The 16173-nt window shown below is 36.1% G+C and overlaps 1 protein-coding gene across 3 annotated transcripts in view; it reads right to left on the reverse strand.

Moving 5' to 3' along the window:
- Positions 1 to 16173, reverse strand: part of LOC306864309 (sarcosine dehydrogenase, mitochondrial-like) — a 59196-nt gene that overhangs the window by 18537 nt on the left and 24486 nt on the right. For all 3 annotated transcript variants that reach the window (XM_079408253.1, XM_079408254.1, XM_079408255.1), the window contains exons 10-16: positions 8957 to 9047; positions 7356 to 7497; positions 2785 to 2868; positions 2521 to 2634; positions 1774 to 1912; positions 1481 to 1594; positions 1179 to 1326 (exon numbers count right to left, since the gene is read on the reverse strand). In XM_079408253.1, the coding sequence (XP_079264379.1) occupies positions 1179 to 1326; positions 1481 to 1594; positions 1774 to 1912; positions 2521 to 2634; positions 2785 to 2868; positions 7356 to 7497; positions 8957 to 9047 (832 nt within the window). The remainder of the gene's footprint in view (positions 1 to 1178; positions 1327 to 1480; positions 1595 to 1773; positions 1913 to 2520; positions 2635 to 2784; positions 2869 to 7355; positions 7498 to 8956; positions 9048 to 16173) is intronic.

Consider the following 16173-nt stretch of genomic DNA (forward strand, 5'->3'; position numbering starts at 1 on the left):
CCTGTTATCAAAACATAAGAGAGCATTATAACTTGTTTTTACTTCACAATATCAGTTGAGTGTTTGAAATAACTTTCTTTTGTAATTTGATGTGTCTTCTTATCAGAATAAGGCAGAAAATATATTCTATACTGTAATTAAGGCTATGTCGGCTATGCTTACAAATACCCGAGATGACTTGAAGAACACAGATATTGCCGCAGGTGAGTGTTTAATGTCCTTATGTTTCATCATTCAAAAAGTTTCTATCTTTTTATTCAGTTACAGAGATAGCAATGCCTTTGCCCATATTAGGGATTTCCTGAAGCGTCATCAGTTCTATTACTTCTGTGATGCATATGTGGAGTTTCTGCACGAGGGCGCCCTCTGGCTACCAGTATGAATGAAACACTCCATAATGGCCAATCCACCCTATTTTGGGTAAAAATATGAAAAATAATCCTTCTCTCAAACGAAATTCTAAGTAAACATAAGTTTAAAGGATTTTTGTGTAGTTAATTTGTTTTAAAAATCATGTTTTAAATTGCAAAAAACAAGCGAACCGAGGTATGTATTGAACTGTGGGCTAACTGTATTGTTGCCTCCCTAGTATTTATTTAGTCTAAACAAAGCTGTGGGACCATAAAATGTTCGACCAATCAGATTATTTGGTCCGAGGGCTACAATGGGCTGTCCTACCTGCTTGTCAATATATGGATTTGCACACCTCCACACACCGTTCACACAGACATGATATGTCATCAGCGTGTTGAGTTACTCTATTGGAGACCGAGCGAGAATGCATGGTGTTATTATTTTAATATTATGTGCTTTGTACTGTAATGTTTTCTCACTGGTGAATGAGACGAGGTAATCTGACAGCGTTGTGTTCAATCCTCCACCAACACCGTCTCTCATCGTGTCGTTAGTTAGTCTTTTCTCTGTCTGTGCGCAATCATGTGTGCGATCATGTGTTTTGGAGGAGGCGTGGCTTTGGAGAGTGATTTGCGGGGAGGGTGGGATCTTATGCTTTCAAAGCTAGCTTCCTATTGCTAGCCTCTCTGAAACTGCCAACCCTACTTTTAATGTTCTTGGTCAACAAGCCATTTAGAATTTGGCCCATAGAAGATGTATATACTCAACTCACTAGGTTTTGAATAGAGTTTATTTATACAGTATGTGTGTGTACTTGTGCTAACCTCTTGGGTCCCTGTATGCTGATCATGCCCATGTCCTCAGTGTGGTCTATTAGTGTGCAGCGGAAACCCTGGTCCTGCAGCACTGCCTGAATGTGGCTCCAGTTATGCTGCGCCACACCACCTCCGATGGCCAGGTAATACGCCTCACCTTGAGGACATACAAACATCGAGAGTGAGGTGAATATAAACACACATCCTCATCACATGCTGATGAGACGCACAGGACTTCCTCTAACTTCCTGTTTCTATGCCTCACACATCAGTTCTAGGACCCTGAATGAAATAAATCACGTGTCGTTTACCATTAGATTCGGGTGTCAGTGGGAGGTGGGCGGGGCTTGGCTCCAAACGACTGACAGTGAGGTCAGACTCGACCCCACCCCTCTTGTTTAACATGCAGGTGTAGACTGTGGACCCTGAAAAACACACACGGTCAAGATGATTACACTTCAGTTGGGTTAACCACTGAAACTATGTGGTCAGACAAGGCAATGAATACTGGATATATATGAAGAATTGAAAAAAGGAAGTGAAAATGCATGCACTCAGTGGATGGGGGATTGAATTGACAGACACACATCACAGAGATCCTCACCTGGAGCTTTGTTGACATCAGCAGTGAACAGCCAATCAGCTGCTGCCTTTGCATCCGGACCAGTCAGGTAAAACTTACCAAAGTAGGACATATCAAACACAGCTACAGCATTCCTGCAGGTCAGACACTCGTCCCGAATCTGGAATGAGACAAAAATGTTAAAATGTTTAAAAACATTTTAAAAGCAAAATGACAAACAAAACAAAACTAAACAAAACAAAACAAAAAATAAAATAATCAAACACAGCTACAGCAATCCAACAGGTCAGACTGAATCTAGAATTAAATAAACATTAAAATAAAAAATACAAATGAAAAGCAAAAAAACACAAAAACAACAAAACAAATCCAAAAACTAAAAAAAAAAAGAAAAAAAAAAAAGCTACATCATTCCAACAGGTCAGACTAATTCTAAAACACATTTTTAAAGCAAACAAAACAAATCAAACAAACAAACAAAAAAAAACTCTGAATTAAAAAAATAATAATAAATAAAAATCAAACAGATAAAGCATTCCTACAGGCCAATAATTAAACAGAAATATTAAAAAATACTTTAAAAATGTAAAGCACATCAAAAATAAATAAATAATAAAAACGAAACAGCAAGAACAACTATAAACAAACACAATACAAAAAAAAATACAAAAATCAATTAAATGCTGAAAACAAAGCTGTTTAGTCATTCAGACAAGAACTTCTTATGGACAAGTGAAGCTAGAAACACTCTCAAACACACATGCTCACCACATCATGATGTGGAGGGAAGTCAAACGTATACTCTTCGCCTAGTATCTCACTGTATTTGTAATCAGTGTTCTTGGGAACACCATAGGCACCATAGAAATCATAATCCAGAATCTGAGAAAAGGACAATTGCAAACACCAATTTAGCAGACAAATCAATCAATAATCATCTGATACAGACCTCAGAGGTTTGAGTGGGTTATGTGCGTCACAATAAACACAGAACAATTTCTGTCCTATATGGTGCATGTGTTGAAATCTCACTGGAGCAGGTCCACCCCGGTTGAACCATCCGGGTCTCTCCCAACCGTGTCTCTCTTGAAACACACAGCCCTGTTCCTGTAGCACCTGCAAATCAGGCCAAAAATAAACCTCAATCACTGTAGCTAGATCGCCACTGAAAATCTTATCTTCATTGATCTGTTTTTTTCTGTGATGCATTCTACATTGTTGTCGCAACTTCTGCTGATTCGTCACAAAGATATGTTATCTAGCTGGCTAGCATAGATTAATTTGCGAAAATGATTTGCAATAGTCTTGAATGCATCAGTAAGAATGCGCTAAAAAAATTATAGATGTATCATTTCCATATATGTAAATAGCATTTTACATACAGTATAAATAACATTAATGTGGAAACAAAGTCAGTATTTAAAATATCTGATATTTAAAAAAAAAAAAAATGGTTTAAATGTTAGTACTTTTTACTAAGTACTATAAAAGCAAATATCAATGACACCAATACTGATGCTGATGCTTAAAATGGATTAATATTATATTCATAAAATTGATGTTTTTTTTTTAGGATAAAGTTAGTAATTACACCCATGCAACATTACAGTATGTGAAATGGCAAATTATCAGATTTTTATTTATTTTATTTAGCATTTATTAACAAGTACTAACAACTCTGCATTTATTATTTTTTAACACATTAAATAGCAAATCTTCCCTAAAAATACATAATGTTTTCCACTTTACTAGAAACCCACTGACATTAAAACTACAATCAAGTTGAAATATCAGAAACTAGATCAGTTGGCACTCGTATGTGTCTTGCAAACCATCATCAAAATCATATTTTTAATGCATTTTTAAATGCTTCCTCTGGAATTTTTTAATTTTTTGAAGAAACTCATTGCCATACTCAGCTAACTTTCCCAGTATTTTCTAGGCAGCTGGTAAGGTGTTGTGAGCAACTGTTTTCTTCATAATTTATGGTGTCTGTATACATTCATGTCTGTATACAAATATACTGAGGGTTAGGGGTCCTTAATCACATAGGTAAAAGTAATATGATGCCCAAATCAATCCTGATTTTGAGCAGAAATGCAGTTTAGGCAGTACAAACTTGTGCACATAAGAGTTTTGGATGTGCCATCCTTCCCTCACGCTTTTGTTTAGCACCGCTCAAAATAGCCCGTCACGATTTCTCCAGCTATTCTTGAGCTCTAAAACAAAAAGAAGGAACTGGTCCACCCTCCATCCCAGCCCCCCACACAGCAACACATTCTCTCTTTCCATCTCCCCGGCCAGAGAAACACCGGTTGCTAGGCAATTTGCCCTCCTTCTCCAGGGTTTTTGAAGTCCATACATTATTCTCCTGGAGTAAAGTATGAGCTGACGAGCTTTCCATGAGTCACGCACAGCAGCTCGTCGTTTTATCCGGCATGAAACGCTATTATTTATTGTTTTTGATAATGATAAGGCTAGCGCTTCTTTGACAGGCTCAGGCTAAAAATATTATTTGCAGGAATTAATTTGGCCGCTGTTGCCATGCCAATGAGCCACTAGGGTACATGTTGTCCATGCCGTTACTTAACAGAGGAATTTATAGAAGTGTGTGTCAAACTACACACTCTTAGGTGGGGATAGAAGAAATGGAAAACAGAAGTTTCTAGAGGTAAAAACAAAACTGACAAGGATCCTCATGCTGTCAAGGTTTGCTGGATTGCTTGCCTGAGCATATCATGTGGTGTCATTAACAGAAAGCTTGTGAGTTTAAGGAATAGTTCACACAAAAATGAAAATCTGCCATCATTTATTCACCCTCATGTTGGTCAAAATCTTCAGTGGGAGACAAAAGGAAATGGTCAACCTCCAAAGATGACAAAAAGTCTTTCTTTAAAAAAAAAAAATGATAAAAACTAGGGCTACACGATATTGGAAAAAAGTGATATTGCGATATCTATTCTGTGATTTATATTGCGATATTACATTTTTTTTAGGAATTCTCACAAAAATACTTGAATAGCTATTTTTTGGGGAAAAAATTAATCATTCTAGAATACTTGGTATATTTTTTGTTTTTTTTACATTTTTTTATTATTATTCAAATGCAAACCTTTTAAAACTTTTCAAAAGAATTAAAAAATAATAATAGTAATAATACAAATTTAAAAACGAATCCTGGGTTTTCATTGGTGCATTCTCACTGTTTTTAACCCATTTAATAGACTATAAAATAATCAGATTTTTATTGTCATTATTATTGAATAAAAATATTAAACAAAATAATAAATACATTGCAATACAACTACTGCACTGCAAAACAAAAAAGCAGGAGTAATTAATAATAAATCATTTTATTTTATAGCACACTTTAAAATGTTAAAACCAATGTTAAACCAAGCTTTTATTTTGGCGGTTTGCAAATATAAATATATGCGCTGCCAGTTTCAGAGGGAAACATGGCACTACATTAATTTACACAAGAGCAGCTTGTGATTTCAGTACTTCACATATATTTACACACATATTTACATATACACTGTAAAAATGATATGATCAGTAAGTCATGGCAACTAATGTTTTTACATTAACTCGTCAAAATAAGCTGATCAGTTTTGTAACTTAAATATAATTTGTTATATAGTATTATATATTATATAGATATTTTTTGTATATGAGATTCAACTTGATTTTTTTAAGTTGGTTTAATGTAATTTAAGTTGAAATGACCTATACATCCAAGTTGATTCAACTTAAAACATTAGTTGCTACCTTACATTTTTAAGCTGAAATAGGTGAAATATTTTTACAGTGTATTTAATAATTCAATCACAGCCTTCACGATTAGCAATCGCACGATATTTTGCAGTCCTAACAAAAAAACAGCGTGAACATTCTTCAAAATATCTTTGTTTGAGTTCAACAGAAGAAAGTCACTCAGGTTTAGAACGAAATGAGAGCGAGTAAAGGACAACATTTTCATCTTTCCTCTAACACACAAAACGTTGCTCAACATTTCTACATATTAATATGAATGAAGGGTGAAAAGTTAACTTTTGAGATTAGATGAAAGGCAGGCGTCTTTTTAACCAAGTTATATCGGTATCACATCCCTTTGCTAGCACTTATGGATTAACTCAGGAAGATTTCCAAGCTGGAAACAGATGAAATATTCAGGAGGAATGTCTAATTTATAGTCATCTTAGTGAGGCTCAGTGGTCTAAATGAACGCAAAGTGTTATTATTGCTAGCTATCTATATTTCAGCAGGCTATTATTCACAAGGATGAAGCCTTCTTGTGCGGCTTCACGCCTGGAGCCTAGCCAGAACAAAGCGGTATTTTTGGAAACACTTAAACATCATCTTTTTAGCAGTAGCTTAGCAACAAGTCCTTCGAGCCCCACAGATGCTGGCAGCGAAACACTGGCTAATAGATTCACACAGAAGACTTTTGGCTAGCTAAGTGTAAGCTAAGTGCCAAGTTGTGAGATTTCTCAATTTAAATAGTGATTTACACTTACAGGGATGACGTTTTGATGTGATTAACACAATTTGTTTTCGGCTTGTGAAAAGTTTGTAGTCTCAATACGAGCAATTACAAACTGAAAGCAGGAAACTGAGACCGAGAGAAAGAGAAAAGGAGGAAGATGCATTTGTTTCCCATTAGTACTTAGCTACATTATTCTCTTGATGAAGCTAATTAAGCTCACTGCTAAAGGCATGCTAACAGCAAAAAGCACCATATACCTGATATGTTCTGGTCATATTTCACTACAAAATCAATAGAAAATGAAGGACCAATAAAGATTTTTTTTTTTAACTGAACCATTATTTTCATGACCTTAAATTCAGTTTAACAATTACCACTGTTATGTATTACCATTTATACATTTGCGGTTATTTTATTTTTTATGGATTTTTTAAAGAAATAGAGAAAACACAATTTTTGTGAAAAACTGCTATACATTTTTTCCAGATTTTTTGATGAATAGAACGTCTTTTTTATAATTATTTGAAATAAAAATAAAGGACATATATGTAACAATGTTAAAGTCTTTACTGTCACTTTTGATCAATGTAATGCATCCTTGCATCCTCATTTAAAAGAATAAAAATCTATGCAAAATAATGTTTTTTTTGCATTATAGAAATGACAATGAGATTATTTCTGCATTAAAAGGGGGGGGGGGGGGGGGGGTTGTACTTCATTGTCATTAGAAATAAGAAAATGGACACAATGGAAAAAAGAATCTTAAATAAATAAAATATATTATTATTATTTTTATATAGTGGCAACATCTGTTGTTTCAGGGGAACCAGCCTAAAAAAAAAAATTCTTTGTATGATTTGAGTAGCAGTCTTTATGGTACCATTTCTTTGAATGCTGATTTGACAGAGGCCTATACAGTATTATCAAAAAATAGATTCCATTCAAGTAGATTCATTTTCCTCCGTTTGATAAAATGGTATTTTTTCCCCCAGATGGGCCCAAATTAATGCGCATGCATGTATAGAAAATTCTATTTGATTATTATGGACAGTAAAACAAAGACATCGGGTCAGTGGTTCAAAGGGGATAAAGAGAAGTAAGAGCAAGGCTGAACCTGGTGGAAGGGGTCTTTCCTCATGTTGCGGCTGGCCAAAGGTTCATCAAACGGGAAAACTACTGAATAGTTTTTGGCATACGACTCGTGACTTCGCTCTCGGATCCATTGGTTGTTGTTGGTCAGGGAATGGTGGAACCGCCTACAGACACAGAAAAAGAGAGATGAAATAAGGAACTGAGGCACACATACAGACACGTCACATCATTTTGAAGGCACAGGAGCGAATGCTAGTGCAGGCTGGACAGTGAGTTCAGAGTGTCCTGAATGCAGCTGACCTTCATAATACTTCTCATCTGATGTCCTGAGCTCAGGGTCATGATGCTCCGTTCACAGATGCAATTACGCAGCCACTGAACACTGAATATTAACAAAACTGTGTGTGGTGTTTCTAATACTCCTTCAGACTCTAGTAGAGTTGGCAATCAAGAACGGACTCTTATTTAGCAGAAAGCATGATCTTCATGATGTTTGGTGTGGTTAATGGTTCCTAAATGTCTGAATTCTTCCACCAGTTTGGACAAAGCACCATTTTAAAATATTTTAGTATAGTCTTATTTAGGGCTGCACAATTTAGATATATATATATATATATATAAAATGTTCTAATAAAAATCACAATAACAAAAAAAAAAAAAAAAGCTCTATGTGTGGGGCTGCACAATTTTGACAGTTTTAATAATTTAATTAATAATTAAGAATTTTTAATGAATAATTAAAATTAAATTATGAATATTATTCATTTTTAATTAATATTTAAATTGTTATTAATAATGAATAATAATTTACTATTTTAAATGTCACTGTAAAATAAAAGACTATTTCAAAATTAGAACTGTAAAATTACATTACTACTCATATTTATGGTTGTCTTAATTTTAATTGTTAAACCATCCAGCGGTTATTTTGGCAGAAAACCGAATGGATGCCTTCTCTAAAGTTTCTCTTTCGTTGACAACAGCTGGTTAGCACTTGACTCAAACTCTGGAGAAGATGCAGATGAGTTTGTGCGGAGCATCATTTGCTGTAAACGGAGCTGAAAACACCTAAGACTAAAACAAACAAAAAGATTAAAAACAATGGATCACGAGCTGCTCACATGTAAATGAACACGAAGCAGTGCTTCACTCTAAAACATGCAGTGCATATATTTCATTAATTTGCAGCTCTTATTATTTATAGTCGCATTGAGTCATATCGTGATTTTGGCTTTATTTTGTGCAGCTCTAGACTGAATTGTGAACTAATTACTTTCACGATCTCTTAGCAAATGAATAAGATTTAGAAATGAATAAGTTACTGGTTTGAATCATGTAAAAACTGACTGACTCATTGAATAGTTCAGGGGTGTGTTTCCCAAAAGCAACTATGGTCGCAAGTTCCGTCGTTACCAATAGAGTTCAATGGAACTAACGACCATGATTTTTGGGAAATGCACCCCAGAAGAGTTCTTGACTCACTGAATCACAAATAATTACTTATGTCATGACGGACTCAAAACGTTGAAATTCCCCATCTCCCACTGGTCGGAAAAACAGTCCCATCTCAAACACAGTACATATAAAGTAAAACTCAGAGGCACTTGTTGACACAAAACGTACCTGATATCATATCCGTACATGTCTTTCTCGGGACGGCCGTGAATGATCCAGTGAGCCAACTCTTTGCCGCATCCTCCTCCTAACATCATACCTGCCAATCAAATCACAGAGCATATGTCAATCATCATCCTGCCACGTTCATAACTGTCAGTCAACTTTATCCTACTTCAGACAATCAAACTTGTGTACAACCCTAAGCAACACGGCACACCATTTACCAACTTACAAAGTACCTCTCTAGAAACAATGTGACTGACAGCTGCCAATCAATTCATCACGAACGATGCCCAGCAGAGCTGTACCGTCAGAGCGAATCAATCTTTGCCCGCTCAGAGCTGACAGGGGAGGAATAATGAACAGAAGCAGAGGAATGCCAAGGAAGAATGAAGGACATTGTGAAGTGAGAGACAAATCAAACGGGGAGTGAAATGAATGGGCGACAGGATCTTGGAGTATAAGAGTCGCGGCGAGCGTCCGTGGAGATGTTGGCGGTGTCTCTAAAGGACTTTTGGCTCATTAGCTGGCTGATGACTTCATTAACATTAGCCAGCAACCATAGAGTTGCTGAGTAATGGCCGCCTCGAAGTCCATGCCACGTCACTGCTTTATCTCTTAAGCATTTCTAGAGCAGTCATGACAAAGCAGAGATGCTGCTTACAGCGATGTCTTAGATGTCATTCAAAGAGAATGTGTTTTTGTGTTTAAAAACGTGAGATGCAGAATAATGAAAAAGGTCTAGAGACACGTTTTTGAAAGTTTAACTTCTTCTAACCCCGTCAAGCCTGAGATATGAAATAAGTCAGAAATTATTTTTTTTTTTAAATGGAGCAATTTATTGAGCCTTTAGGAAGTTTTTTTTTTTTTTATATATTTAGAAAAAGTTTGCATATGTTTTTTGTTAGGCGTCATATTTTATACATCTTTTATGGCTTGTTTCCACCACTGAATAAAAATGTTAAAAGTAATTGTGACTTTTTCTCTCACAATATTGAGTAAAGGCCTGTTCACACTAAGAACGAAAACTATAAAGATAACCATAAAGATAAAGATATTAGCTCATAATAGCAGAATGGATTCTGATTGGATGTCAATGTTTTTATCGTTCGTCAGCTGGAAAAAAATCGTTCTGAAAGTGATTCCAACGATATAGTTTCTCTGTGCCTTTATCGTTATAGTGGTGGTGTGGACTCAGCTATTTTTAAATATTGAGAACGATTTTTAGAACTATATCTTTATCTTTATAGTCATTGTCCTTGATATGAATGGGCCTTAATTCTCGCAATTCTGAGAAGAAAAAAAAATAAATAAAATTCTTGCAGCTAGTAATCAATTTTATAATAATATAACAGACTACTTATATAAAATACATATAAATATTAGTTTGCAATCTATATCTCCCATAACTATTTCTTAGTAAGATGATATTTTAAATGACTGGTTTCATGATCAAAGATCTGTAGTTCTTATTGTGGGGACAAATATATATAATGTAATACAAAGATGATTGAGAGATGAACAAATAAACATTCCTCAAAAGCCTGAAGATCATATTTGATACTTAAATTTAAACAAGATTTTCTTTAAAAAAAAATTATACATAATCAAGTAAACCTAAGCTTCAGTCCAGTAACTATTAATCTTGAAATATTGCTAACAAAAGTTATTCTTTTATGGGTTTTATTTATGGGCTTTTAATGGACAGGGAAGTAGAGAGCGGACAGGAAAGCATTAGGTGAAGAGAGGGGAGTGAGATCGGCAAAGGACCTCGAGACGGGAATCGAACTTGGGTCGTCGCAAACACAGTTGCACTGTGTGTTAGCGCACTAACCATGAGGTTATTGCCGCCGACCTCAAAGTTATTCTTATGTTTACTTCATAAAATCAAGGGTGGATGTTTTAACGATTAAAAAGTATAAACTATCAATCAGATTCCAGAAAGATTGTGAACAACAGGTTTTTCAGCAAAGTATTGATCATGTTTATAATTTAGAGACTGTGTGCATCATGCACGAGACGGATCATGTAAAAGAAACGGTCAAACACGTCTGTTTAGCGTGTTTACAAAGAAAAACCCCAAGGAAAAAAAGGAGCACAGTATGATGCATAAACATTGTCCGTCTGAACCTGCACATAGTGCTTTTTACATCATCCAGAACTGCTTCTGTTCAGAACTGCTTGAAAATGGTGAAATGTTTGCATTTTTGTACTTCCCACCCAACCCTGAATCTTCCTCAAGGCGTTTGAGTTAAAGATTCAGTTCACCCAAAAATGGAAATTGTCATCACTTACTCACAATCGTGCCGTGACTTCCTTTCTTCTATGGAAGACAAAAGAAGATATTTTGAAGAATGTCTCGGTGCTTTTGTCTATTCAATAAAAACGGGGTCAATTTTTTTTCTTTTTTTGGCTTATACACTATTGACAAAACAGAAGAAAGGAAGCCATACAGGTTTGTACCAACACAACACAACACAAGGGTGAGTAAATTATTTTTATTTCTGGTTGAAATATCCATTTAATGTGACTCGTTGCCTCTTCTAAATGACCATTAGAAACATTTACCTCTAGAAATGGCAAACCAACCAAATTTCAGCAAGCTCTTGCCATTTTGTGAGCAATATGCATCAGCCTACAAACATCCTTGATGAAGAGCGCAGCACATGAGCCTCCTTGATGACTGCAGAGTCTCTGTGTTGAGCTACAGCCAAGGCCGCGTTTTCCTAATGGGCAACATGGGCTGCAGACCAGGGCCCCGAACACTAGGGGGCCCCCGAGACAATTCTCTTTTACGTAGGGTTGCCAACCGTTCCTTAAAATGGAATTGTCCCGTATTAAAGGCATCAGAGAAGCGTTCTGTATGAAAGCTGTACTGAATGCAGTTCATCCCGTATTTGCAGGCATATGCCGTATGACCACCTAGACCATACCAATAACAAATGAATTATTCTTTTTACAAATCATTGTTTGAATTGAGAATGTAGCAACTCCAGGAAGTCTTTCAGACCACGCGGAAATTCTCTGCCGCCTAGACCAGGGGTGCCCACACTCGGTCCTGGAGGGCCGGTGTCCTGCAGAGTTTAGATCCAACCCCAATTAGACACACCTGAACCAGCTAATCAAGCTCTTACTAGGCATACTAGAAACTTCCCAGCAGGTGTGTTGAGGCAAGTTGGAGCTAAACTCTGCAAGACACCGGCCCTCCAGGACTGAGTTTGGGCACCCCTGGCCTAGACGCTACAAGTCTGCACATCAGTTTGGGCGAATGCAAAGACGTGATTATAGATCGTAAGCACAACATCCAGCTGCAAAACGTACAGTCTACCTGAGGGAAGTATTTCACTATTGTAAGTGAATGTTGTTAAATAGAGAAGTATTTTTAAAAATGTTATTTCTAGTGTATTAGCTAAACTTGGACCTCATTATTGAAAAACAAATTCAAGCACCAAAAGCAGCCCACACACTATATCAGGGGTGGTGAACTCCGGTCCCGGAGAGCTGCAGCCCTGCAGAGTTCAGCTCCAACCCTAATTAAAACTCACCTGCCTGTAGCTTTCAAGTAACCCTTCAGACCGTGATTAGCTTGTTCGGGTGTGTTTGATTAGGGTTGAAGCAAAACTCTGCAGGGCTACTGCTCTATATGTTATCATATATGTTCATTTTCATGCTTTCATAGGCTACATGGTTGCAATAAAATTTGTTAATTTTTGTTAAAGTGCCATTGTTTGAAAATGCTTTGTTGACTGACGTTTCATAGACATTCAGTTGTGCTTTCAAATGCTGCATGTAATTTCACAATATAGCCACCTCCTAAATTATTACACCTATATGGACTCACAATTCCATAGTCGTAAAATTTACTCAGGCCAGTGGTTTGTGTAATGTGCATGACTTTTTTTGAACGTGGGGGGGGGGGGGGGGGGGGGGGCCGCAAAGGCTTAACGCAGCACTGGCTACAGCTGAATTGTTGGGGCAGGAATGTATAACATTGCATGAGTTAATACTACTACGTGGATAGACTTTCCTAGGTTTTCTTCTCAGGACACACACACACAGCTCTCTTTCTTCATCAAAGCAGCAACCAAAAAATTAGCGGTATTTCTGCAAATGTCTGGGGAGATGAGAAAGAAAACAAGGGGGAATAAAATGAAAGAGAGAAGGAGGTTGAGAGAGAGAAGGAAGCTTCAGAGTGCTATATAAGACATCCCGATCACATAAATGTGTGTAGGTGCATGAGAATCCATAGCTCCGTTTCAAAACCAAGAACTGCCTTCTAAGACAGCATCCTAAAGGCCGACATACTTCAAGCGAAATGTGTGACAAGTTCAACACAAATAGGTCAGACACAAATAACATTGTCACCTTTTGTTGTGTGTTTGTTGTGGTATTAAGAAAGCACACAGCACACATTTACAGCACATTCATCTAAACGCTAGCAGTATATCATTGCGCAGTTATTTCATACTTCTGTAACTTTGCTGCAAGTTTTAACCATGAAACCTCATGAAGGAACTGATTTGAAAAGATTTGCACACTGTAGCCAGCAATTGACATGGCAGCTTTAACCCACAACTGATTTAAGTGTAGTTTAGGGCTGTCGCGATTCGTCGATTTTTAAAAATCATCGACTTCATTTTGCTTGCGTCGACTATAAAGTCAACTATACTTTATTTGAACGAATTATTATTGCATTGTTGCTATTATATATGTATTTTAAGTCGTTTTAAAAGCTATTGTTCACTTACATCTATTTGTATTACCACAAAACATTTAAATTGAGTTTTACAGTTTTCTCTTTACCAAATTCAGTTTTCCATTATTTTCTGGATTCCATTTAAATGGTTCCATTAAATTTTAATAATCAAAAGCGTCCCCAATTAATTGATTTTATATTAAAAAAAATTTTTTTTTTCAGAAATACTGCACATTTACATTGTTCACCTAAATAAATTCTGGTAAAAAATATTTCTGGTAAATACTCCTTTAAAAAGTGTTTTTTGATGATAATTTTATTATTAGTAGACTATAATACTGAACTTTGGTTTCAGTGATTTGGACTATGAGACACTTGCTTCTTGCACTCTGTGCCACTTTACTTTTGCTTTAAAAAAGGATTTCATAGAAATTTGGATTTCATTTGGTTTAATAAAATATTCTTAAGTAAAATTGTTGATTTTTTGTGGGAAATTAATCGTTTAGATTAATCGACAAATTAGTCGATAGATTAATCAAAATAAAAATAGTCGTTACTGGCAGCCCTAGTGTAGTTTAATGTTAGCATGCTTCTATGCTAACAGCTAATCCAATGTTTATTACACTGAACTATTGTTAGTCAATACTTGTTATTTGGTTAACCATCTTTGTTTGACCATCTTGAGTGATTTTTTTCTCCACTGATCTTGCTGCATTTCAGGATTGCGCTCTCAAAGGCTGCATAAAAAGTTCTGTCAAAACATTCTAAATGATGCAGACTGATAGTTTCTAACTGAATCTGATATAATCACATCACATGGTACAGCTGAATGGTTTCTTTTCACATCAGCAGTCAATGAGCTTGCTGCTCAACATTCAAATACCCGGCTGCTTTAGCAGTTGCAGTGTCCTTCAGAAACCCTCCACTTCCCCAACTCCACCTTATAGATCTGCTATGGGTTAATTTCATATATGTTATATACAGGGGTTATTTCATACATGTTATATGTGCAGCAGCAGTATTTCTTACATGCTCACAGCAGCATGTCTGATGTATTTGCAGTAGCAAGTCTCGGTACTTGCTCAGCCGTGGCAGCAGTGTAGCAGATCTGTTCCACCAAGACCAAACACATTAACATTGTCATGTATATTACCATGCTAAACTCTCAGAGAGTTGCCATGGCAGAAATATGATACTTCCTGAATGTCAAAATCTACCTTAAAATGCTGTCTACCTAACTTACTGTCTGAATAGGTACTACATTTATTGAGGAACTGAGGAAATGCTAATGAGGAAACGCTAGAGAATAACCAGGGTATGTTTTAGCCTACTGTTAAAAATACTAGTGATGCACCGAATTACATTTTTTACTGAAACACCAAGACCAAATTAAAGTTTTCATTTAGCCGAAAAACAAAAACAAAAATAAATTTAATGAAACGGTTTATTTAATAAACAGTTAAAGTGCCCCTATTATGGGTTATGAAATGTTCACATTTTGGTTTTGGGATTCCCCAACAACAGGCTGACATGCATGCAAGGTCAAAAAACACTTTCATTTTCTTGTAATATGCATTTATTTTTACCTTATTTGCTCAACGACTCCCAAACGATACATTTTTCCAAACCCCTCCTTTACCTGATGCTAATTTGCGGTGAATGGCCCGATTGGTTGATTTCATTTAAAGCAGCTTTTGTGAGCGCGCAGTGCTGCTTTGTGTACAGCGTTACCGGGGAAAGTGGCACCTAGTGGCAAAGAATGAATTTGCATTTTCATTCAGACCAATGCGAAAATCAAGTTTGCCAAGGTCTGCGCGTGCAACAAGTGGGCGGGCAATATGCTAATGTTTCATGTTGACGTCAACATGAAACATTTCTGGGGATTCGTTTTAAAAACGACTCATTTCAATGATTCAGAGTCGACTCTTTCTTTTGAGAGACAATAACTTCATACACGGTGCATTTTCAGATTTAAAACTTTGCAGGATGTTTTCATTTGGAGCTGTGTTACACGCTGCATGAAAGGTCATTTTCAAAAATCCATAATAGGGGCACTTTAATGAAATGTATTCATAAACCAACGGTTAAAAACACAACTCAAAAAATTTGTGATATCTAAAAAAAACAAAAACAATGCAGTATTTATATACGTTTTTAATTATAGAATTATGTTTCAACTAATTCATTGTTTAAATTAAAAAAAATTAATTGATGGCTGAAATAAAAACTTGTTTTCATCACAGATTTGTTCAAAAACAAAGATTAAAATCATTCGGTCAATGATTCCACCCAATGATTAGTTCAAAATCAAATAATTTCCATCCCAATATTTTCAGCTGCCAAAAATGTTGGTGCATTAGTAATAAATACAGAAAAAATACAAATTCAGACATGCTGTTTTTTGCCTACTATTTAGCACAGGGAAGTCAGCATATTCAGATGCAGGGAAAGACTATGCGTTTTTCTCCACAAGGGCAGCAGCTCTTAGCAATCACATCACCAATGGGCCACCATCTGCCTCAGATTG

This window comes from Barbus barbus, assembly GCF_936440315.1.
Source record: "Barbus barbus genome assembly, chromosome: 45".
NCBI classification, from domain to species: Eukaryota; Metazoa; Chordata; class Actinopteri; order Cypriniformes; family Cyprinidae; genus Barbus; species Barbus barbus.